Consider the following 25,000-nt stretch of genomic DNA (forward strand, 5'->3'; position numbering starts at 1 on the left):
GCTCTCAGGAGTGTGTGTGTGTGTGTGTGTGTGTGTGTGTGTGTGTGTTCGCTTCTACACACATTAGTGAGAGAATGGGCCGCTCTCAGGAGTGTGTGTGTGTGTGTGTGTGTTCGCTTCTACACACATCAGCGAGAGAATGGGCCGCTCTCAGGAGTGTGTGTGTGTGTGTGTGTGTGTGTGTGTTCGCTTCTACACACATTAGTGAGAGAATGGGCCGCTCTCAGGAGTGTGTGTGTGTGTGTGTTCGCTTCTACACACATCAGCGAGAGAATGGGCCGCTCTCAGGAGTGTGTGTGTGTGTGTGTGTGTGTGTGTGTGTTCGCTTCTACACACATTAGTGAGAGAATGGGCCGCTCTCAGGAGTGTGTGTGTGTGTGTGTGTGTTCGCTTCTACACACATTAGTGAGAGAATGGGCCGCTCTCAGGAGTGTGTGTGTGTGTGTGTGTTCGCTTCTACACACATTAGTGAGAGAATGGGCTGCTCTCAGGAGTGTGTGTGTGTGTGTGTGTTCGCTTCTACACACATTAGTGAGAGAATGGGCCGCTCTCAGGAGTGTGTGTGTGTGTGTGTTCGCTTCTACACACATTAGTGAGAGAATGGGCCGCTCTCAGGAGTGTGTGTGTGTGTGTGTGTTCGCTTCTACACACATTAGTGAGAGAATGGGCTGCTCTCAGGAGTGTGTGTGTGTGTGTGTGTTCGCTTCTACACACATTAGTGAGAGAATGGGCCGCTCTCAGGAGTGTGTGTGTGTGTGTGTTCGCTTCTACACACATTAGTGAGAGAATGGGCCGCTCTCAGCTGCTCATCCAAGCCTTACATCACCAAGTGCAATGCAAAGCGTGGGATGCAGTGGGGTAAAGTGCGCCGCCACTGGACTCTAGAGCAGTGAGACGTGTTCTCTGAGTGACCAATCACGCTTCTCTGTCTGACAATCCCATGGACGAGTCTGGCAGTTGCCAGGAGAACGGGACTTGTTTGACTGCATTGTGCCAAGTGTAAAGTTTGGTGGAGGGGGGATTATGGGGTGGGTTGTTTTTCAGGGGTTGGCCCCTTAGTTACAGTGAAAGGAACTCTTAATGTTTCACCAAGACATTTTGGACAATTTCATGCTCCCAACTTTGTGGGACCAGTTTGGGGACGGCCCCTTCCTATCCCAGCATGCACCAGTGCACAAAGCGTCTCCATAAAGACATGGATGAGGAGTTTGGTGTGGAGGAACTTGAGTCCTCAACCCGATAGAACAGCTTTGGGATGAATTAGAGCGGAGACTGAGAGCCAGGCCTTCTCGTCCAACATCACTAATGAAGAATCCCCATAAACACACTCCTAAACCTTGAGGAAAGAAGAGCTGAAGCTGTTAGAGCTGCAAACTCCATATTAAACCCTACGGATTAAGAATGGGAAGTTCATGTGCATGTAAAGGCAGGCGTCCCAAAACTTTTGGCAATATAGTTTAGTTCTAAAAATCATTTGAAATATTAAAGTATAGAGACAGAGCATATTTAGGCCACGCCCACACCGGGGGGGGAAACAATCCAACGCTCTCCATTGACTTTGCATTGCGTGAGGCGGCATTCTTGTCATTTCGGACTTATAACAAAAAACAGAACAATGTCTAAAAGCTGATATGTGACAAAGTGTACAGCAAACAAGCTAAACAACACAGAAATATGTTTTTATAGCTGTCGACACAAAAAAACGAGAGTTTAAGGAGACAGAAGTGGATAAAGGCAGTAAAACGTGACGCTTCAGCAGAAGAATGGGTATATTTTGGGATCCTGACACTCAGTGTGTCTCAGTGTGTGTATGTGTGCAGAAAACATTTTGTCACTGTTTCGTCAAATATCCAAATGTCAGGTTTATATATTATATTTCATGTCTATGATTACGTTCCTCTGTAGTGTGTGCAGTTCTCAGTGTATTATAACGTGTCTCAATGGCCTGTATCCACTGTCCTTAAATGCTTGTTTTTTGGGTCTATAGCTTATAAAAACTTCTGTGTTTTTGGTTGTGGGTTTTGTTTAGCTTGTTTGCTGTACACTTTGTCACATATCAGCTTTTAGACATTGTTCTGTTTTTTGTTATAAGTCCGAAATGACAAGGAGGCGCTTCACGCAATGCAAAGTCAATGGAGAGCGTTGGACTGTTTCCCCCCCGGTGGGCGTGGCCTTCAGATGATGACGCGTGTCGCTCTGTCTCTATGGCAGAGTTCACATCAACACTATAACTGAATTTTTCCAGCTGATGAACAATAAAAAAACTGACAGCCAATCAGAAACCAAAAGCGTCAGATGTCAAACTGCAGTCGTCAGGTGTGGCACTAATATAGCCGTGGTTCTCAGTGTGAACGGGCTTTAAAGGGTTAGTTCACCCAAAAATGAAAATTCTGTCATTAATGACTGACCCTCATGTGGTTGGACACCCGTCAGACCTCCGTTCATCTTCAGACACAAATGAAGATATTTTAGTGTAAATCTGATGCTCTGAAAGGCCTCCATTGGCTCAATGCACTTTACACTCTCAAGACCCTTAAAAGACACTAAAGACGTCGATACAAAGTCCATCTCACTACAGCGGCTCTACAATAACTTTATGAATCGGTGACAATAGTTTTTGTGCGCAAAAAAAACCTAAATAACGACTTATATAGTGATGACGATTTCAAAACACGGCCTCATGAAGCTTCGAAGCGTTATGAATCAGTGAGTCGAATCATGATTCGGATCGCGTGTCAAACCGCCAAACTGCTGAAATTTGGCGATTCAAACTGCTGAATCGACTCACTGATTCATAACGCTTCAAACTGCTGAATCGACTCACTGATTCATAACGCTTCAAACTGCTGATTCGACTCACTGATTCATAACGCTTCAAACTGCTGAATCGACTCACTGATTCATAACGCTTCAAACTGCTGAATCGACTCACTGATTCATAACGCTTCAAACTGCTGATTCGACTCACTGATTCATAACGCTTCAAACTGCTGATTCGACTCACTGATTCATAACGCTTCAAACTGCTGAATCGACTCACTGATTCATAACGCTTCAAACTGCTGATTCGACTCACTGATTCATAACGCTTTGAAGCTTCATGAGGCCGTGTTTTGAAATCGTCATCACTATATAAGTCGTTATTTAGGGTTTTTTTGCGCACAAAAACTATTCTCGTCTTCATAAAGTTATTGTAGAGCCGCTGTAGTGAGATGGACTTTGTAACTTTAGTCTTTAGTGTCTTTTAAGGGTCTTGAGAGTGTAAAGTGCATTGAGCCAATGGAGGCCTTTCAGAGCATCAGATTTACACTAAAATATCTTCATTTGTGTCTGAAGATGAACGGAGGTCTGACGGGTGTCCAACCACATGAGGGTCAGTCATTAATGACAGAATTTTCATTTTTGGGTGAACGAACCCTTTAAGAGGTTGTGTTTTGCGTACGGTTTTGTGTGACAGTTCGCCGGTCAGGCGTCTGTTTTGAGCGCTCTGGTCTTCGGCCTCCAGGCTCTTCTGGTCGTAGTTGAGAGCGAGCTCCTCCAGCGCCTGCAGAACCTCCTTCACCTCGGCCTTCGCGCTGTCGCTCTCAGTCTGCAGACGACCCAGCTCACACTGCACACGCTCACTGTCTCCACGCGAAGACGCCAGCAGCTGAACACACACACACACACACACACACACACACAGATTCAATTTTCCTGACCTATTTTACACAGCAAGGCTGAAATCAAATCATCCTCTATGCTGTTTTATCTTTATGTTTTACATCTTTTGGGAATAACCCAGTTCTCAGAACTTTGGCTAACGTTCTCCCAAAGTTCTTACAGTAACGTTAATATAATGTTTGTTCAAAGTAAGCTGCTGTGCTAACAAAAATATGTTCTATAAATATATGTTTACTTTTGAATGTTCTCTGAACGTTTACATCAGTGTTAATTTTGACAGCAAATTTTGATTTAGTTTTAGTCATATTTTAGTCACCTGAAATGTTTTTAGTTTTAGTCTAGTTTTAGTCTCCTAAAATCTAATGAGTTTAGTTAAATTGTAATACATTAAGCATTTAAGCATTACATAACCGACTGTCACTTGAACTGACATTTTGACATCATTTTGTTTTTTACATTAAAAATACACGAAAGCTCAATTCACTTTTTTGTATAGTTTTTGTAACTTTGTATTTCTGTTTTAGTCAGTAGGCCATATCAGGTTAAGCTAAAGCTTCAAATAAGTTTTTTTAATTTTTTTTATTTCAGTTAACATTTATTTAATTTCAAGTAATGAAGATTTTTTTTAATGGTTTTAGTAACTATTATAACCCTGATACTTTATTGAATATGTGTCAAATACTGATCTTTCCTCCTGACTATGAATGAAATGGGAATTAAATGAAATACAGTTTATTGTGTAAGCAAAAACGAATATATAATGTGAGACTTTTAATTATAAACAAGCTCGAAATTCACATTGACTCTTATTTTGAAATGTCTGTGTCTTACTATTGCAGTTGCAGGAGCTCATTCCAGTTCAGATGAGGGAGATCAAATATGCGTTGTTACAACCGTCTAAAACATATTACCATATAAACATCGTAAAGTAAACATTGTCATTATTCATCAGCATTAGTTCATAAACAATAGCCGGTCATAAATGTGTGTTATTGATTGATTGAGCCGCTCTGGAGCTGGATTGGGGGTGTGTGAGCCGTGTTTTCCAGCGGTTAGATCAGCTCAGATCAAATGTGCTCATCTGTTACACAGGACATCAGTTCTGACCCGATCTCGTCCCTAATCCACCCTCACTAACATTTTCCTCTCGTTTTTATTTGTTGACGAAAATGACAGTTGATTTTCGTCATAGTTTTTGTCATACAACACTATTTATTTTGTTTGTATTTAGTTATCGTCTCGTTTTCGTCAGTGAAAAAAGGTTGTTGACGAAAATTATGACGAAAATTATTCGTCAACGAAATTAACACTGGTTTACATAACATAATGGGAACATAGACTTGGTCGGAGTCGTGTCATAGCTGGGGGTGTGACGTGGGGGCGGAGTCATGCCATAGCGGGAGGCGAGGGGGCGGAGTCGTTTCATAGCTGGGGGCGTGGCATGGGGGCGGTGTCGTGTCATAGCAGGGGATGTGGCGTGGGGGCGGAGTCATGTCATAGCAGGGGATGTGGTGTGGGGGCGGAGTCGTTTCATAGCAGGGGATGTGGTGTGGGGGCGGAGTCGTTTCATAGCAGGGGATGTGGCGTGGGGGCGGAGTCATGTCATAGCAGGGGCGTGGCATGGGGTGGAGTCATGCCATAGCAGGGGATGTGGTGTGGGGGCGGAGTCATGTCATAGCAGGGGATGTGGCGTGGGGGCGGAGTCATGTCATAGCAGGGGCGTGGCATGGGGGCGGAGTCATGTCATAGCAGGGGATGTGGCGTGGGGGCGGAGTCATGTCATAGCAGGGGCGTGGCATGGGGTGGAGTCATGTCATAGCAGGGGCGTGGCATGGGGGCGGTGTCGTGTCATAGCAGGGGATGTGGCGTGGGGGCGGAGTCATGTCATAGCAGGGGATGTGGTGTGGGGGCGGAGTCGTTTCATAGCAGGGGATGTGGCGTGGGGGCGGAGTCATGTCATAGCAGGGGATGTGGCGTGGGGGCGGAGTCATGTCATAGCAGGGGATGTGGCGTGGGGGCGGAGTCATGCCATAGCAGGGGATGTGGCGTTGGGGCGGAGTCATGTCATAGCAGGGGATGTGGCGTGGGGGCGGAGTCATGCCATAGCAGGGGCGTGGCATGGGGTGGAGTCATGTCATAGCAGGGGCGTGGCATGGGGGCGGTGTCGTGTCATAGCAGGGGATGTGGCGTGGGGGCGGAGTCGTTTCATAGCTGGGGGTGTGACGTGGGGGCGGAGTCTTTTCATAGCTGGGGGCGAAGCGTGGGGGCGGAGTCATGTCATAGCAGGGGATGTGGCGTGGGGGCGGAGTCGTTTCATAGCTGGGGGTGTGACGTGGGGGCGGAGTCTTGTCATAGCTGGGGGCGAAGCGTGGGGGCGGAGTCATGTCATAGCAGGGGATGTGGCGTGGGGGCGGAGTCGTTTCATAGCTGGGGGTGTGACGTGGGGGCGGAGTCTTGTCATAGCTGGGGGCGAGGCATGGGGGCGTAGTCGTGTCATAGAGGGGGCATGGAATGGGGGCGGAGTCGTGTCATAGCTGGGGCGTGGCATGGGGGCAGTGTCGTGTCATAGCTGGTGGTGTGACGTGGGGCGGAGTCATGCCATAGCTGGGGGCAAGGCATGGGGCGGAGTTTTGTCATAGCTGGGGGTGTGACGTGGGGGCGGAGTCCTGTCATAGCGGGGACAGAGCAAGATCTATAGAAAAACCGAGCCGTATTGGGTCAGATTGACCGTACAGTATCTGTGACTGATAAACGACCCAACAGAATCAATGGCCAGCTGTCATTTTCTCATCAAAACACATGCAGCTCCGCCGACCCCCATATGGGTATGACATGCCAACTTCATAAATCACCCAGTCTTTCCATAAAGACATTCATTCAGTGTTCCTCAATTTAATGGATTATATGTATTATATACATTTAACGTTTTAAAATCATAAAATCATAAAACTTGCCTTGTGCTATGAAATTGATATTTGGAGTTGACAATATGTTGTCAGTGTCACAAGATTATTAGAATGACTGACAATAGCAAAGTTTTTTAATTGACTTTTTTAAAGCAACCGTCTTCATCAAAAGACTGTGTGATTTATGAAGCATATATTTGAAAAAAAGAATATTTGTGGGAGCTGCATTTTGACGAGAAAATGTACAAGTGTCGTACATATAATGTGAATATCGGCTTGAAGCACAATGAGCCCAGCACTTCCCATCATGAAATAAAGAAGACTTTTGAATGTTTTGTACATTAATAACCTCACGTATTATGTGTGTGATCGCCAGTGATGCCAGTAACGCGTTACTCTAATCTGACTACTTTTTTCCAGTACGAGTAATCTAACGCGTTACTATTTCCAAACCAGTAATCAGATTCAAGTAATTTATCCAAGTCACTGTGAGTTACTATTTTAGTCATTTTCCTTAGTAAAAATATATATTTTTGCTATCTTCTTGCGTCTCGTGGAGAGTATATGAAGTGAATTTATCTTTATTACATTTTTTATTAAAACATGTTTTTTTTTTTCAGGAAATATTTTTTTATTTCAATTTAAAATATCAGGAGAAACATTGCTGACGTTACTGTTAAAAATGCACTTGTAACTAATAAAGTAACTTGTAATCTAACTTAGTTACTTTTAAAATCAAGTAATCTGTAAAGTAACTAAATTACTTTTTAAAGGTAATCAGATTACTTTTTCAAAGTAACTGTGGCAACACTGGTGATCGCTCATGGTGAAAAACTGCTGAAAAACTGTGAATTAAATCTCTTTTTTAATCTTTACAATAATACCGGCATCATGTAGTGCAAATGTTTAATTATAATGGACGTATTGCACAGGCTTTGGGAATTGACGAACGGCTCCGTCTGTTCTAAAACTTCAGATCTGAGTTTTTTAACTCACTAGAGGTGCAGAAACGCCACAGGGAAACTTTTCTGGACTGCACCAAGCACAAATAAATCGTAATCATTACAAAGAGTAAAGATAAAGCGTCCAACAAGGTCTACGTGCGTTCATTCTAATGGCTTGTTTTACCCCACAGCATATGGCGGATATGACGTTTGCAGTGAGCGTTCCCAGTAATGTCGACCAAGTCTATTAGCGAAACATACTACTATATGTAATAAGGGGATTTTCTGTATTCATGGAGACAACTTTATTTCTATAGTCCACTTTAGACATTCTGCTACTGTAAGCAACTATATGTCGACTAACTCTCATTACAGTATTAGTAGACGTGTTCGGTTAGGGCTCGGGTTAGTAGAATAAGTTGAAGTATTTGCAAGTTTACATGTACGCTGCATCCCAATTCGCATATAGTAGTGAAAGCTAGACTCAAACCACTAGCCCCTTTTTAGGGGGGCTTCAGCCCCTAAACTTCTGTCCAGCCCCCCTAAAAAATGTGTGATTAACCTTTCAAACGTATGAAAATTTGAGAAAACCAATCAAATCAGAGAAGGCGGGCTTTATGTTCACAGAAGCTGCTGAGGCTGAGCGTTAGGAACAGGACTCGACGTCAAGTGAGAGATATGAAGATAAACTAAACATTTCATATTTGAGCTGCTTCTTTAATTGTTAAACAAATGACAAAAATATTCATGCAAACTTTTGTCTAATTGCGCCATTTTGATTTGAAATAGTCCATTTATAATATAATTGACAAACAAGAGATTTTAACAAAGCCGTTTTCTTCAGATTAGGCATAAGATTAATGAATGTGTGCTAGACATGTGCCGGTAAACGGTAATACGATATACCGCAATAATGAACAAGCACAATATTGTTATCGTGGGCACTTCAAAATACCGTGAATAATTATTTATTACGAATTATTCAGATTTTTAGAATTAATTTTAAGAATACTTTACCCATCAACCGTTTAAAATGAACAACACGTCAAAGAGGAACGCGCACTGATGTAAACAGACGGTTCATGAGCCGAGCACATGGCGGAATGAGGAGACGCTGAAGTGCACATTCACTCTTCGACAGCAGAGGGCGCTGACGGAACAGCAGAAATGCAGCCGTTTCTCCAGTAATCACATAACCTAATACATAATACTTAAAGACTTAAGGCTATTCATTTTCAAACTTGCATTTTATATTTTAATCTGGACTAAATTACATGCCCTTGAATATGTTCTGACTGTTGTTCAATCACACACTTTACAAGGCTCAAGTATTTAACATTAGTTCCTTCATTAACAAGCTGACAATGAAAAATACTTCTAAAGCATGTATTAATCTTAGTTAAATGTACATTTCAGCATACCTATTGTTCTTTATCATTCTTTTGCACTTTAATCTGTTTTAAATATTTGTTTACTTAATACATTTTTGTGTATTGCTTTATTGTATTTAAATGTTTGGTTTTTTTGTTATAAGAAAGTGATTTAACCTGTTATAGTATGACAACACTTTTTTTGCAACTTATTTCAATATCGTGATAATACCGTATACCGTGATAAATGCTTCAGCAATTAATCGCAACATGAAAATTTGATACCGGCACATGCCTAATGTGTGCATATTGTAAATTAATAATTCCATGTGTAGCTCTCAGTAAATAAATAAAGCTCAGCTTTTTTCAGCCTCTATTGGGCATAAGATTAGTAATGAATGTGTACATATTGTGAATTAATTTAATACATTTAGTTACCCAGCTTTCCTGTTATCCTTCAGTAAATTAACATATCTATGAAAATGATTCATAAAACATATAAATATCAGTTAAACATATGTTTACTGTCTTCACTGACGAAAATGGAGAAACTTTATCAGTCATATCTGCCCACTGACATGGTGTTCAAGTTATTGTTATCTAATTTTTGGCATTCAGAATATCTTAAACTGCACATGTGTAGATCATAGAAATCAACATGTTCTCGAGGGAGGAAGCCTCTGAACCTCACAGTGGGATCTCAGCGATTATAAATCTGCCTATATTGTATGATTAAGGGATGTACAATATGGTCAAGCAGAATAAGGCATTAATATTTGCTTTATAAGTGCTAATAAACAGCCAATATCCTAATATGCATACTAATAAGCTCTAGTTAATAGCTCTAGAGAATTGGACCTTAAACTAAAGTGTTACCATTTTTTTCCATACCCTCACTGAATGAAAATCCTAGAATGGCCCCTGACTCAAACCCTGATGCTGAAATGAGGATACTCTACTATTGTTGTCCCAAAGCTTGCCAACTATTCTGCTACAGTCTCAAAAGTATGTCCATTTCTTCACAATACAGGGCTTAGTATAAGTAGGAGGATTGGGACACATCACAATAAAGTGTCAGCAGATGTTAAGTCTACTAATGCTCTAATGACTGATAGTTGACATGTGTGCAACCCCAGTATGCCGTAGATGATGCACAGAATGCGAGAATATAAAGATGTGACAGGAATAGCTAATGTTTCACCTCTTCTTGATCCAGCATTTGCTCCTTCAGTTTTTCCACCAGCTGACACTGTAAATTAATCTCATCATCCTGTCAGAGAGAGAGAGAGAGAATCAATCAGAAACCAAATTTCCCACGCATTGACTACAGGCTGTGTGTTTGTGAGTCTGTTTGTGAGTCTGTGTGTTTGTGAGTCTGTATGTTTGTGAGTGAGTGAGTGTTTGTGTGTTTGTGTGTTTGTGTGTTTGTGTGCTCTGCTCACACCTTGTCGTCCAGTTGTTTGTAGAGTTTGCGTATCTCTTCCTCATATTTGAGCTGGTCTTCCTCTAGTATGGGTGCACAGGCGCTGATGCTCTGATTGTCTAAAGCTGCGTCTTCACACACATCAGATTCCACAGCCATGAGATCCAGCACTGCCACACACTCCCCTACAGCACACACACACACACACACACACACACACACACACACACACACACACACACACACACACACACACACACACACACACACATTGTACATTGTAAAATGTAAAATAAATGTTACACTTATTTACTCATTTTATTTTATCAAAATATATCAATATGATCAAAAAAATATTTAAATAAAAACTTTAATTTATTTATTTTTAAATTATATTTAAAACTGATATTACCATAGTGTATGTTTTTTGTAAAACGTAAAATAAATGTTACATTTATTAATTTTATTTTATTGAAAAATATCTATATGATCAAACAAATATTGAAATAAAAACTTAAATGTATTTATTTTTTAAATTATATTTAAAACTGATTTTATTATGGTGTATGTTTTTTTATAAATAGAAAATAAATGTTACATTTATTTATTAATTTAATAAAAATATATCAATATGATCAAACAAATATATTTTTTATTTATTTATTTATTTATTTAAAACTGATTTTATTATGGTGTATATACAATTTTAAATGTCACATTTATTTATGAATTTTATTTTATTAAAATATATCAATATGATCAAACAAATATATATATTTTTTATTTATTTATTTAAAACTGATTTTATTATGGTGTATGTTTTTTTGTAAAATAAATGTTACATTTATTAATTAATTGTATTTTATCAAAATATATCAATATGATCAAACAAATATATATATTTTAAATGTATTTAATTAAAACTGATTTTATTTTGGTGCATGTCTGCATTTTTTTTTTTTGTAAAATGTACTACAATAAACTTAGAGGGTAATATATATTTAGTCATGCCAATATTATATCAATATCAAATAAATATTTGCTATTTATTTATTAATTTTTATTTATTTAAAACTATGATTTTATGTCTGAAAAGCCTTGTATTACCGTGGTAAATGTCTGATGAATCTCCCACCCTGTTCCCCGGGTCTGCGTCCTCACCGTTACACCGGCGGTTCAGCTCCGCCTCCAGTCTCTGGATGTTCTCCTTCAGGTTCTTGTTCTTCTCCTTCTCCTTCTCATACTTCCTCTTCCACTGCTCTGCTGTCAGCTCCAGGTTCACCAACGCCGTGTTCTTGATGGTCTTTGCTCTGAGAGAGATGGAGTGAGTGTGTGAGGGATGTACACTCACCTAAAGGATTATTAGGAACACACACTAATGCTGTGTTTGACCCTTTCGCCTTCAGAACTGCCTTAATTCTACGTGGCATTGATTCAACAAGCTGCTGAAAGCATTCTTTAGAAATGTCGGCCATATTGATAGGAGAGCATCTGCAGTTGATGGAGATTTGTGGGATGCACATCCAGGGCACGAAGCTCCCGTTCCACCACATCCCAAAGATGCTCTATTGGGTTGAGATCTGGAGACTGTGGCGGCCATTTTAGTCCAGTGAACTCATTGACATGTTCAAGAAACCAGTTTGAAATGATTGGAGCTTTGTGACGGTGCATTATCCTGCTGGAAGTAGCCATCAGAGGATGGGGACATGGTGGTCATAAAGGGATGGACATGGGCAGAAACAATGCTCAGGTAGGCCGTGGCATTTAAACCATGCCCAATTGGCACTAAGGGGCCTAAAGTGTGCCAAGAAAACATCCCCCACACCATTACACCACCACCACCAGCCTGCACAGTGGAAACAAGGCATGATGGATCCATGTTCTCATTCTGTTTATGCCAAATTCTGACTCTACCATCTGAATGTCTCAACAGAAATCCAGACTCATCAGACCAGGCAACATTTTTCCAGTCTTCAACTGTCCAATTTTGGTGAGCTTGTGCAAATTGTCGCCTCTTTTTCCTCTTTGTAGTGGAGATGAGTGGTACCCGGTGGGGTCTTCTGCTGTTGTAGCCCATCCGCCTCAAGGTTGTGTGTGTTGTGGCTTCACAAATGCTTTGCTGCAGACCTCGGTTGTAACGAGTGGTTATTTCAGTCAAAGTTGCTCTTCTATCAGCTTGAATCAGTCGGCCCATGACCTCTGACCTCTAGCATCAACAAGGCATTTTCTCCCACAGGACTGCCGCATACTGGATGCTTTTCCCTTTTCACACCATTCTTTGTAAACCCTAGAAATGGTTGTGCGTGAAAATCCCAGTAACTGAGCAGATTGTGAAATACTCAGACCGGCCCGTCTGGCACCAACAACCATGCCACGCTCAAAATTGCTTAAATCCCCTTTCTTTCCCATTCCGACATTCAGTGTGGAGTTCAGGAGATTGTCTTGACCAGGACCACACCCCTAAATGCACTGAAGCAACTGCCATGTGATTGGTTGATTGGATAATTGCATTAATGAGAAATTGAACAGGTGTTCCTAATAATCCTTTAGGTGAGCGTATGTGCGAGCATTGGTTGGGTTCTGTGTGTGTGTGTGTGTGTGTGTGTGTGTGTGTTACCGTTGTCCGAACATCAGAGTGGATTTGGTCTCAGCGTCGTTGAAGGCTGACGGCGAGCAGCAGATGAACATTGTGGTTCTGCAGTTTCCACCCAGAGAGTCCTGCAGGATTCGCGTCATCTTACTATCCCGGTACGGCACGTGAGTCTTCTGCACAACACACACACACACACACACACACACACACACACACACACACACACACACACACGTTTGTTTTTGTGAAATGTGAGGACATTCCATAGGCGTAATGGTTTTTATACCGTACAAACCGTATTTTCTATCCCCTTACACTGCCCCTAAACCTACCCATCACACACACACACACACACACACACACACACACACACACACACACACACACACACACACACACACTGCCCCTGCCCCTAAACCTACCCATCACACACACACACACACACACACACACACACACACACACACACACACACACACACACACACACACACACACACACACACTGCCCCTGCCCCTAAACCTACCCATCACACACACACACACACACACACACACACACACACACACACACACACACACACACACACACACTGCCCCTGCCCCTAAACCTACCCATCACACACACACACACACACACACACTCACACACACACACTGCCCCTGCCCCTAAACCTACCCATCACACACACACACACACACACACACTCACACACACACACACACACACACACACACACACACACACACACACACACACACACACACACACACACACACTCTCACACACACACACACACACACACACACACACACACACACACACACACACACACACACACACACACACACACACACACACACTGCCCCTAAACCTACCCATCACACACACACACACACACACACACACTGCCCCTGCCCCTAAACCTACCCATCACACACACACACACACACACACACACACACACACACTGCCCCTAAACCTACCCATCACACACACACACACACACACACTGCCCCTGCCCCTAAACCTACCCATCACACACACACACACACACACACACACTGCCCCTAAACCTACCCATCACACACACACACACACACACACTGCCCCTACCCATCACAGGAGACTGTGCAGTTCACTTTCTGTGAAAAAAAACTCATTCTGTGATTTATAAGCATTTTGAAAAGTGAGGACATGGGGAACGTCCTCATATTTCACCCTCTTTTTGTAATACCCATGTCATTATACACATTTGTGTCCTGATATTTCACAAAAACATGCCCAGTTTAACGGGTTACGGCGATCTGTCCGTCCCTCTGAAGGGAAAGAGAGGCGTTGGTGTAACTCACGGTTCCTTCAGCCAGAGCTGAGATGACGTTCCCCAGCGCAGACAGAGACTTGTTGATGTTCTTGGCTTCATCCAGGACGGCTCCCTCCGCTCCCGTCTTACTCACCTGGAAAAACAACACGAGCGCTCAAATGTGTGCGGTCAGGAAGAAATTAATACTTTTATTCAGCAGGGATGCATTAAAATGATCAAAACATTCTATTTCAAATAAATGCTTCATCAAAGAATCCTGAAGACTGGAGTAATGATGATAAATTCAGCTTTGATCAAAGGAATAAATTACTATAAATTCAGATAGAGAACAGAGAGAAATATAATCATGCCTTGATGGGGGACCAACACAATATTAGGAAGGTCATAATGTTATGCCTGATCGGTGTAAATTCAAGTATAAACTGTGTAATGCATTTTTTTATTGCACAGATGTTCCTCTTAAATGTTTTCCCCGGAGAAATAAAGACTCAAATGAGTCACTATTGGTCCAGTAAGAGCTCAGAGCTCATGTTGAGGTCTTTGACATCTCTTCTGAAACTGAGACACGTGTGACATTAACAGGATCTCTTTCTCTATTGAATCTCACTGTAGTGACGTTTGAGACATTAATGAGTCTCTGATTGCTCTGTCCTCAGGTGGACACACTCTCATGAGGCTCAAGCACCTTCTCGCTCCCGGCCAGATCCACCAGGTAGAGTTTCCCACAGAGTTTCTGCTCCGTCTCCACGTGCTCCTGTTTGATGCTGATGAGGAAGATGCTGTGACTCCTGGAGCTGTGTTCATTCATATCTGACACACAACAAACAAACAGAAACATGTTTTAAGAAGATTTGGAGTGTTCTCTGAGCGTTACTCTTGAGTGTTCTCTGAGCGTTACTCTTGAGTGTTCTCTGAGTGTTTCTCTTGAGTGTTCTCTGAGCGTTACTCTTGAGTGTTCTCTGAGCGTTACTCTTGAGTGTTCTCTGAGTGTTACTCTTGAGTGTTCTCTGAGTGTTACTCTTGAATGTTCTCTGAGTGTTACTCTTGAGTGTTCTCTGAGCGTTACTCTTGAGTGTTCTCTGAGCGTTACTCTTGAGTGTTCTCTGAGTGTTACTCTTGAGTGTTCTCTGAGTGTTACTCTTGAGTGTTCTCTGAGCGTTACTCTTGAGTGTTCTCTGATTGTTACTCTTGAATGTTCTCTGAGTGTTACTCTTGAGTGTTCTCTGAGTGTTACTCTTGAGTGTTCTCTGAGTGTTACTCTTGAATGTTCTCTGAGTTTTACTCTTGAATGTTCTCTGAGTTTTACTCTTGAGTGTTCTCTGAGTGTTACTCTTGAATGTTCTCTGAGTTTTACTCTTGAATGTTCTCTGAGTTTTACTCTTGAGTGTTCTCTGATTGTTACTCTTGAATGTTCTCTGAGTTTTACTCTTGAGTGTTCTCTGAGTGTTACTCTTGAATGTTCTCTGAGTTTTACTCTTGAATGTTCTCTGAGTTTTACTCTTGAGTGTTCTCTGATTGTTACTCTTGAATGTTCTCTGAGTTTTACTCTTGAGTGTTCTCTGATTGTTACTCTTGAATGTTCTCTGAGTGTTACTCTTGAGTGTTCTCTGAGTGTTACTCTTGAGTGTTCTCTGAGTTTTACTCTTGAGTGTTCTCTGAGTGTTACTCTTGAATGTTCTCTGAGTGTTGCTCTTGAGTGTTCTCTGAGTGTTACTCTTGAGTGTTCTCTGAGTGTTACTCTTGAGTGTTCTCTGAGCGTTACTCTTGAGTGTTCTCTGATTGTTACTCTTGAATGTTCTCTGAGTGTTACTCTTGAGTGTTCTCTGAGTGTTACTCTTGAGTGTTCTCTGAGTGTTACTCTTGAATGTTCTCTGAGTTTTACTCTTGAATGTTCTCTGAGTTTTACTCTTGAGTGTTCTCTGAGTGTTACTCTTGAATGTTCTCTGAGTTTTACTCTTGAATGTTCTCTGAGTTTTACTCTTGAGTGTTCTCTGATTGTTACTCTTGAATGTTCTCTGAGTTTTACTCTTGAGTGTTCTCTGAGTGTTACTCTTGAATGTTCTCTGAGTTTTACTCTTGAATGTTCTCTGAGTTTTACTCTTGAGTGTTCTCTGATTGTTACTCTTGAATGTTCTCTGAGTGTTACTCTTGAGTGTTCTCTGAGTGTTACTCTTGAGTGTTCTCTGAGTTTTACTCTTGAGTGTTCTCTGAGTGTTACTCTTGAATGTTCTCTGAGTTTTACTCTTGAGTGTTCTCTGAGTGTTACTCTTGAATGTTCTCTGAGTGTTACTCTTGAATGTTCTCTGAGTGTTGCTCTTGAGTGTTCTCTGAGTGTTACTCTTGAGTGTTCTCTGAGCGTTACTCTTGAATGTTCTCTGAGCGTTACTCTTGAATGTTCTCTGAGTGTTGCTCTTGAGTGTTCTCTGAGTGTTGCTCTTGAGTGTTCTCTGAGTGTTACTCTTGAATGTTCTCTGAGCGTTACTCTTGAATGTTCTCTGAGTGTTACTCTTGAGTGTTCTCTGAGCGTTACTCTTGAATGTTCTCTGAGTGTTACTCTTGAGTGTTCTCTGAGTGTTACTCTTGAATGTTCTCTGAGTGTTACTCTTGAGTGTTCTCTGAGCGTTACTCTTGAATGTTCTCTGAGTGTTACTCTTGAGTGTTCTCTGAGCGTTACTCTTGAATGTTCTCTGAGCGTTACTCTTGAATGTTCTCTGAGCGTTACTCTTGAGTGTTCTCTGAGTGTTACTCTTGAATGTTCTCTGAGAGTTACTCTTGAGTGTTCTCTGAGCGTTACTCTTGAATGTTCTCTGAGTGTTACTCTTGAGTGTTCTCTGAGTGTTACTCTTGAGTGTTCTCTGAGTGTTACTCTTGAGTGTTCTCTGAGCGTTACTCTTGAGTGTTCTCTGAGCGTTACTCTTGAAGTGTTACTCTTGAGTGTTCTCTGAGTGTTACTCTTGAGTGTTCTCTGAGCGTTACTCTTGAAGTGTTACTCTTGAGTGTTCTCTGAGTGTTACTCTTGAGTGTTCTCTGAGCGTTACTCTTGAGTGTTCTCTGAGTGTTACTCTTGAATGTTCTCTGAGTGTTGCTCTTGAGTGTTCTCTGAGTGTTACTCTTGAGTGTTCTCTGAGTGTTACTCTTGAGTGTTCTCTGAGTGTTACTCTTGAATGTTCTCTGAGTGTTGCTCTTGAGTGTTCTCTGAGTGTTACTCTTGAATGTTCTCTGAGTGTTACTCTTGAATGTTCTCTGAGTGTTGCTCTTGAGTGTTCTCTGAGTGTTACTCTTGAGTGTTCTCTGAGTGTTACTCTTGAATGTTCTCTGAGTGTTACTCTTGAGTGTTCTCTGAGCGTTACTCTTGAGTGTTCTCTGAGCGTTACTCTTGAGTGTTCTCTGAGCGTTACTCTTGAGTGTTCTCTGAGTGTTACTCTTGAGTGTTCTCTGAGCGTTACTCTTGAGTGTTCTCTGAGTGTTACTCTTGAGTGTTCTCTGAGTGTTACTCTTGAGTGTTCTCTGAGTGTTACTCTTGAGTGTTCTCTGAGTGTTACTCTTGAATGTTCTCTGAGTGTTACTCTTGAGTGTTCTCTGAGTGTTACTCTTGAGTGTTCTCTGAGTGTTACTCTTGAGTGTTCTCTGAGTGTTACTCTTGAGTGTTCTCTGAGTGTTACTATTGAGTGTTCTCTGAGCGTTACTCTTGAGTGTTCTCTGAGTGTTACTCTTGAGTGTTCTCTGAGTGTTACTCTTGAGTGTTCTCTGAGTGTTACTCTTGAGTGTTCTCTGAGCGTTACTCTTGAGTGTTCTCTGAGCGTTACTCTTGAGTGTTCTCTGAGTGTTACTCTTGAGTGTTCTCTGAGTGTTACTCTTGAGTGTTCTCTGAGTGTTACTCTTGAGTGTTCTCTGAGTGTTGCTCTTGAATGTTCTCTGAGTGTTGCTCTTGAGTGTTCTCTGAGTGTTACTCTTGAGTGTTCTCTGAGTGTTACTCTTGAATGTTCTCTGAGTGTTACTCTTGAGTGTTCTCTGAGCGTTACTCTTGAGTGTTCTCTGAGCGTTACTCTTGAGTGTTCTCTGAGCGTTACTCTTGAGTGTTCTCTGAGCGTTACTCTTGAATGTTCTCTGAGTGTTACTCTTGAGTGTTCTCTGAGCGTTACTCTTGAGTGTTCTCTGAGCGTTACTCTTGAGTGTTCTCTGAGTGTTACTCTTGAGTGTTCTCTGAGTGTTACTCTTGAGTGTTCTCTGAGTGTTACTCTTGAGTGTTCTCTGTTACGTTTGATCAGTTCATGCATTCCCTTGTCTCACTGTGTCTGTGTCATCAATGCTTCTGCAGTATTTCTGATAGTATTTTGAAAGCGTGGGTTAGAGATACTCACTTGTAACAGCGACGTGACGATTGGCTTTGCCCTCATCAATAACATCCATCACTTCATCAGGGCTGGAAACAAAACGTTCAGTGCAACCCTGAACACACACACACACACACACACACACACACACACACACACACACACACACACACACACACACACACACACACACACACACACACACAGCTATTGTTTTGAGTTCTGATAGTTTGCATAGTACAATGAGCTCATTATTTTCACATGATGAAGGAAGATTTGATGATCTGAGACTCTAAACATCAGATGTTCACGGATCAACTCCTGCATCTCTGCAGTGATTCAGCTCACCTTCACATAGGGAACGCGGTTCTTGTCTTCATGCACGGACAGGTTTGTCTTACTCACTGAAAGAAAGAGAGAAAAAGAGAGGCGGATGAAGAGAAAGAACAAAAGGAAATGCATTAAGAACAAAGAAAAGAAACGGGTTTGTTCCCGAAATTAAAATTCAGCCGCTCCAAATCTGTGTGACTTTACTGAAATCAAAGAGCATGTTTTACAAGATAATCCTATTTCCGTCTTTCTACTTCAGTTTCAAAGCGTTACACTTTCACTGCATTTCTTCTGTGAAAAATAAACGTTTAGCAAGAGGAGGATTCATACGGTCAAGCTCAAAAAAACAATAAAACTAGCCTTGCAGAATCATTTCAGTCTGTCCTCAAACCTCTCATGTAACTTCAGAAGACTTTGAATGTACCGTGGAAGTTGTATGAACGACCGTTTTGATTTTTTATGACGCTTTTAATGTGTTTCGTCTGTCTTGATTTATTGCGCTGGGTTTGGAGCGACATGAGGGCGAGTAAATGATGACAGAATCTTCATCTTTGGCTGAATTATTCCTCTAATGAGCAGAAGCACATCCACAGACAGACCTCGAGTTTATGATGACAGTCACGACCCTCAGAGACAGACACACTTCTAATCAGACTAACACACACAAACACACACACTCTCACACACACACACACACACACACACACACATACACACACTCTCACACACACACACACACACACACGCTCTCACACATGCACACACACACACGCTCTCACACACACACACACACACACACACACACACACATACACACGCTCTCACACACACACACACACACACACACACACACACACACACACACGCTCTCACACATGCACACACACACACACACACACACGCTCTCACACACATACACAAACACACCCACACACACTCTCTCACGCACACACACTCTCTCACACGCGCGCGCGCACACACACACACACACACAAACACACACACACAAAAGTGTCAGATCAAAAGTGACATTTATAATGTTACAAACGATTCTATTTCAAATAAACGCTGTCACGACCCTCAGAGACAGACACACTTCTAATCAGACTAACACACACACACACACACACACACACACATACACACGCTCTCACACACACACACACACACGCTCTCACACATGCACACACATACACACGCTCTCACACACACACACACACACACGCTCTCACACATGCACACACACTCACGCTCTCACACACACACACACACACACACACACACACGCTCTCTCACACACACACGCTCTCTCACACACACACACACACACACACACACACACACACACACACACACGCTCTCTCACACACACACACACACACACACACACACACGCTCTCACACACACACACACACACAGACACGCTCTCACACATGCACACACACACACACACACACACACACACACACACACACACACGCTCTCACACACACACACACACACACAAACACACACACACACTCTCTCACACACACACACACTCACACACACACACACACACACACACACACACACACACTCTCTCACACACACTCTCTCACACGCACTCACAAACACATGATCTCACACACACACTCTCACACACAAACACACGCTCTCTCACACACACACACACTCACTCACACACACACACGCTCTTTTACATACAAACAAACTCACAAACACACTCACACACAAATGCTCTTACACACACACACACACACACACTCACTCACAAACACACTCACAAATACACAGTCTTACACACACGCTCACAAACACACTCACTTACACACTCTCTTACACACACTAACAAACACACGCTCTTACACACACGCTCACAAACACACTCACTCACACACACTCTTACACACACACTCACAAACACACGCTCTTAAACACACGCTCCCAAACACACACACTCACTCACAAACACACTCACTCACACACACTCACATAGGCTCTCACACACACTCACAAACACACGCTCTTACACACACGCTCACAAACACACTCACTCACTCACACTCACTCACAAACACACGCTCTTATACACACACACACACACTCACTCACACACACGCTCTTACACACACTCAGACACACACCCACCCACACACACACACTCAGACACACACATGTGAGAGAGAAACTTCATATGAGTCGAGGCAGATATGAAACCGCATATGTGAACGTCAGTTTCTTTTAATCAAATATAGATCCAGCAGGACTGACGTCATCTCGCTTCGTTTATCTCTCAGCGCCTGTTTCATTACTCTCTCTCACACACACACACACACACACACACACACACACACACACACACACACACACACACTCACTCTCTCTCATCCCATCTGTCCTCAGGTATTTTCCCAGATTGCTCAGTGACTCAGCAACTCAAATACCGATGAGCAGTGTGTCGTTCGTCCAATCAGAAGGCAGCCGTGACTAAATATGATAATGTATTCATAGAGCAGATGTGATTACTAACGCTCTTATCTAATGCTCAAACGCTGGAGAATGTGGGCTGCTGTTCGGATGCTAATACTGGGTCTTCACGAGTTTGGGGTCAGTAAGACTGCATTAATCTGATCATAACTCCAGTAATCAGTGTAATATTCCTCCAGTGTAGATCAGCTGTTCTCATGACCCTTCACTAATCATTCTCATATGAGGATCTGATGATCAACACACATTTATGATTATTATATGATTCATATACTTCATATTTGTTATAGCTGTTTTATACCAAGGTTGCATTTATTTGATCATAACTCCAATAAAAATTATGAAATATTATTACGATTTTAAATAGCTGTTTTATACCAAGGTTGTATTTATTAGATCATAACTCCAGTAAAATTATGAAATATTATTACGATTTAAATGGCTGTTTTATACCAAGGCTGCATTTATTACATCATAAATACAGTAAAAATTATTAAATATTATTACAATATAAAATAGCTGTTTTATACCAAGGTTGTGTTTATTTGATCATAACTCCAGTAAAAATTGTGAAATATTATTATATAAAATAGCTGTTTTATACCAAGGCTGCGTTTAATAGATCATAAATACAGTAAAGATTTTGAAACATTATTACGATTTTAAATAACTCTTTTATACCAAGACTGCATTTATTTGATCATAACTCCAATAAAAATTGTGAAATATTATAATTTAAAATAGCTGTTTTATACCAAGGTTGCATTTATTAGATCATAAATACAGTTAAAATTATGAAATATTATTACGATTTTAAATAGCTGTTTTATACCAAGGCTGCATTTATTTGATCATAACTCCAGTAAAAATTTGGAAATATTATAATTTAAAATAGCTGTTTTATACCAAGGTTGCATTTATTAGATCATAAATACAGTAAAAAATTATGAAATATTATTACGATTTAAAATAGCTGTTTTATACCAAGGCTGCATTTATTACATCATAAATACAGTAAAAATTATTAAATATTATTACAATATAAAATAGCTGTTTTATACCAAGGCTGCATTTATTAGATCATAAATACAGTAAAAATGTATGAAATATTATTACAATTTAAAATGGTCGTTTTATACCAAGGTTGCATTTATTAGATCATAACTCCAGTAAAAATTATGAAATATTATTACAATTTTAAATAGCTGATTTATACCAAGGTTGTATTTATTAGATCATAAATACAGTAAAAATTATGAAATATTATTTCAATTTTAAATAGCTGATTTATACTAAGGTTGTATTTATTAGATCATAAATACAGTAAAAATTATGAAATATTATTTCAATTTTAAATAGCTGATTTATACTAAGGTTGTATTTATTAGATCATAAATACAGTCAAAATTATGAAATATTATTACAATTTAAAATGGCTGTTTTATACCAAGCCTGCATTTATTTGATCATAACTCCAGTAAAATTATGAAATATTATTACGATTTTAAATGGCAGTTTTATACCAAGACTGCATTTATTTGATCATAACTCCAGTAAAAATTGTGAAATATTATAATTTAAAATAGCTGTTTTATACCAAGGTTGTATTTATTTGATCATAACTCCAGTAAAAATTGTGAAATATTATTATATAAAATAGCTGTTTTATACCAAGGCTGCGTTTAATAGATCATAAATACAGTAAAGATTTTGAAACATTATTACGATTTTAAATAACTCTTTTATACCAAGACTGCATTTATTTGATCATAACTCCAATAAAAATTGTGAAATATTATAATTTAAAATAGCTGTTTTATACCAAGGTTGCATTTATTAGATCATAAATACAGTTAAAATTATGAAATATTATTACGATTTTAAATAGCTGTTTTATACCAAGGCTGCATTTATTTGATCATAACTCCAGTAAAAATTTGGAAATATTATAATTTAAAATAGCTGTTTTATACCAAGGTTGCATTTATTAGATCATAAATACAGTAAAAAATTATGAAATATTATTACGATTTAAAATAGCTGTTTTATACCAAGGCTGCATTTATTACATCATAAATACAGTAAAAATTATTAAATATTATTACAATATAAAATAGCTGTTTTATACCAAGGCTGCATTTATTAGATCATAAATACAGTAAAAATGTATGAAATATTATTACAATTTAAAATGGTCGTTTTATACCAAGGTTGCATTTATTAGATCATAACTCCAGTAAAAATTATGAAATATTATTACAATTTTAAATAGCTGATTTATACCAAGGTTGTATTTATTAGATCATAAATACAGTAAAAATTATGAAATATTATTTCAATTTTAAATAGCTGATTTATACTAAGGTTGTATTTATTAGATCATAAATACAGTAAAAATTATGAAATATTATTTCAATTTTAAATAGCTGATTTATACTAAGGTTGTATTTATTAGATCATAAATACAGTCAAAATTATGAAATATTATTACAATTTAAAATGGCTGTTTTATACCAAGCCTGCATTTATTTGATCATAACTCCAGTAAAATTATGAAATATTATTACGATTTTAAATGGCAGTTTTATACCAAGACTGCATTTATTTGATCATAACTCCAGTAAAAATTGTGAAATATTATAATTTAAAATAGCTGTTTTATACCAAGGTTGTATTTATTTGATCATAACTCCAGTAAAAATTGTGAAATATTATAATTTAAAATAGCTGTTTTATACCAAGGCTGCGTTTAATAGATCATAAATACAGTAAAGATTATGAAACATTATTACGATTTTAAATAGCTGTTTTATACCAAGGTTGCATTTATTAGATCATAAATACAGTAAAGGTTATGAAATATTATTACGATTTAAAATAGCTGTTTTATACCAAGGCTGCATTTATTACATCATAAATACAGTAAAAATTATTAAATATTATTACAATATAAAATAGCTGTTTTATACCAAGGCTGCGTTTATTAGATCATAAATACAGTAAAATGTATGAAATATTATTACAATTTAAAATGGCTATTTTATACCAAGGTTGCATTTATTAGATCATAAATACAGTAAAAATTATGAAATATTATTACGATTTTAAATGGCTGTTTTATACCAAGACTGCATTTATTTGATCATAACTCCAGTAAAAATTGTGAAATATTATTCATTTGAATTGTGAATATATAGTAAAGTGTCATTTATTCCTGTGATCAAAGCTGAATTTATCATCATTACTCCAGTCTTCAGTGTCACATGACCCTTCACTAATCACTCTCATATGAGGATCTGATGATCAACACACATTTATTATTATTTTATGATTCATATAGCTCATATTTTGGCGTAAACTGTTACAAATTTAATTTTTCAGGATTCTTTGATGAATAGAAATCTCAAAAGAACAGCGTTTATTTGAAACGGCATCTTTTGTAACATTATAAATGTCACTTTTGATCAATTTAATGCATCCTTTATGAATAAATGTATGACTTTCCTTCAAACTTTTGAATGTTAATGCACATAAAAATGCACGTAATGCACTCTTTTCAATGCAGTGTTCATTTTCTGGAGTGTGTGTCTGTATTTAGGTCGACCTAAGACAAAAACACACA

At 39.6% G+C, this 25,000-nt stretch overlaps 1 protein-coding gene across 1 annotated transcript in view; it reads right to left on the reverse strand.

The window, feature by feature from the left end:
- The window catches only part of kif5ab (kinesin family member 5A, b), a gene marked incomplete at its 3' end in the record, with an annotated part of 66,940 nt that overhangs the window by 28,565 nt on the left and 13,375 nt on the right, over window positions 1-25,000 (reverse strand). The window contains exons 6-14 of the mRNA XM_079840054.1: window positions 18,906-18,961; window positions 18,585-18,672; window positions 14,909-15,033; window positions 14,252-14,356; window positions 12,924-13,072; window positions 11,468-11,616; window positions 10,328-10,476; window positions 10,085-10,153; window positions 3,443-3,649 (exon numbers count right to left, since the gene is read on the reverse strand). Coding sequence (XP_079696180.1) covers window positions 3,443-3,649; window positions 10,085-10,153; window positions 10,328-10,476; window positions 11,468-11,616; window positions 12,924-13,072; window positions 14,252-14,356; window positions 14,909-15,033; window positions 18,585-18,672; window positions 18,906-18,961 — 1,097 coding nt within the window. The remainder of the gene's footprint in view (window positions 1-3,442; window positions 3,650-10,084; window positions 10,154-10,327; window positions 10,477-11,467; window positions 11,617-12,923; window positions 13,073-14,251; window positions 14,357-14,908; window positions 15,034-18,584; window positions 18,673-18,905; window positions 18,962-25,000) is intronic.

This window comes from Gobio gobio, assembly GCF_949357685.1.
Source record: "Gobio gobio genome assembly, chromosome: 17".
In the NCBI taxonomy this organism is placed as follows: domain Eukaryota; kingdom Metazoa; phylum Chordata; class Actinopteri; order Cypriniformes; family Gobionidae; genus Gobio; species Gobio gobio.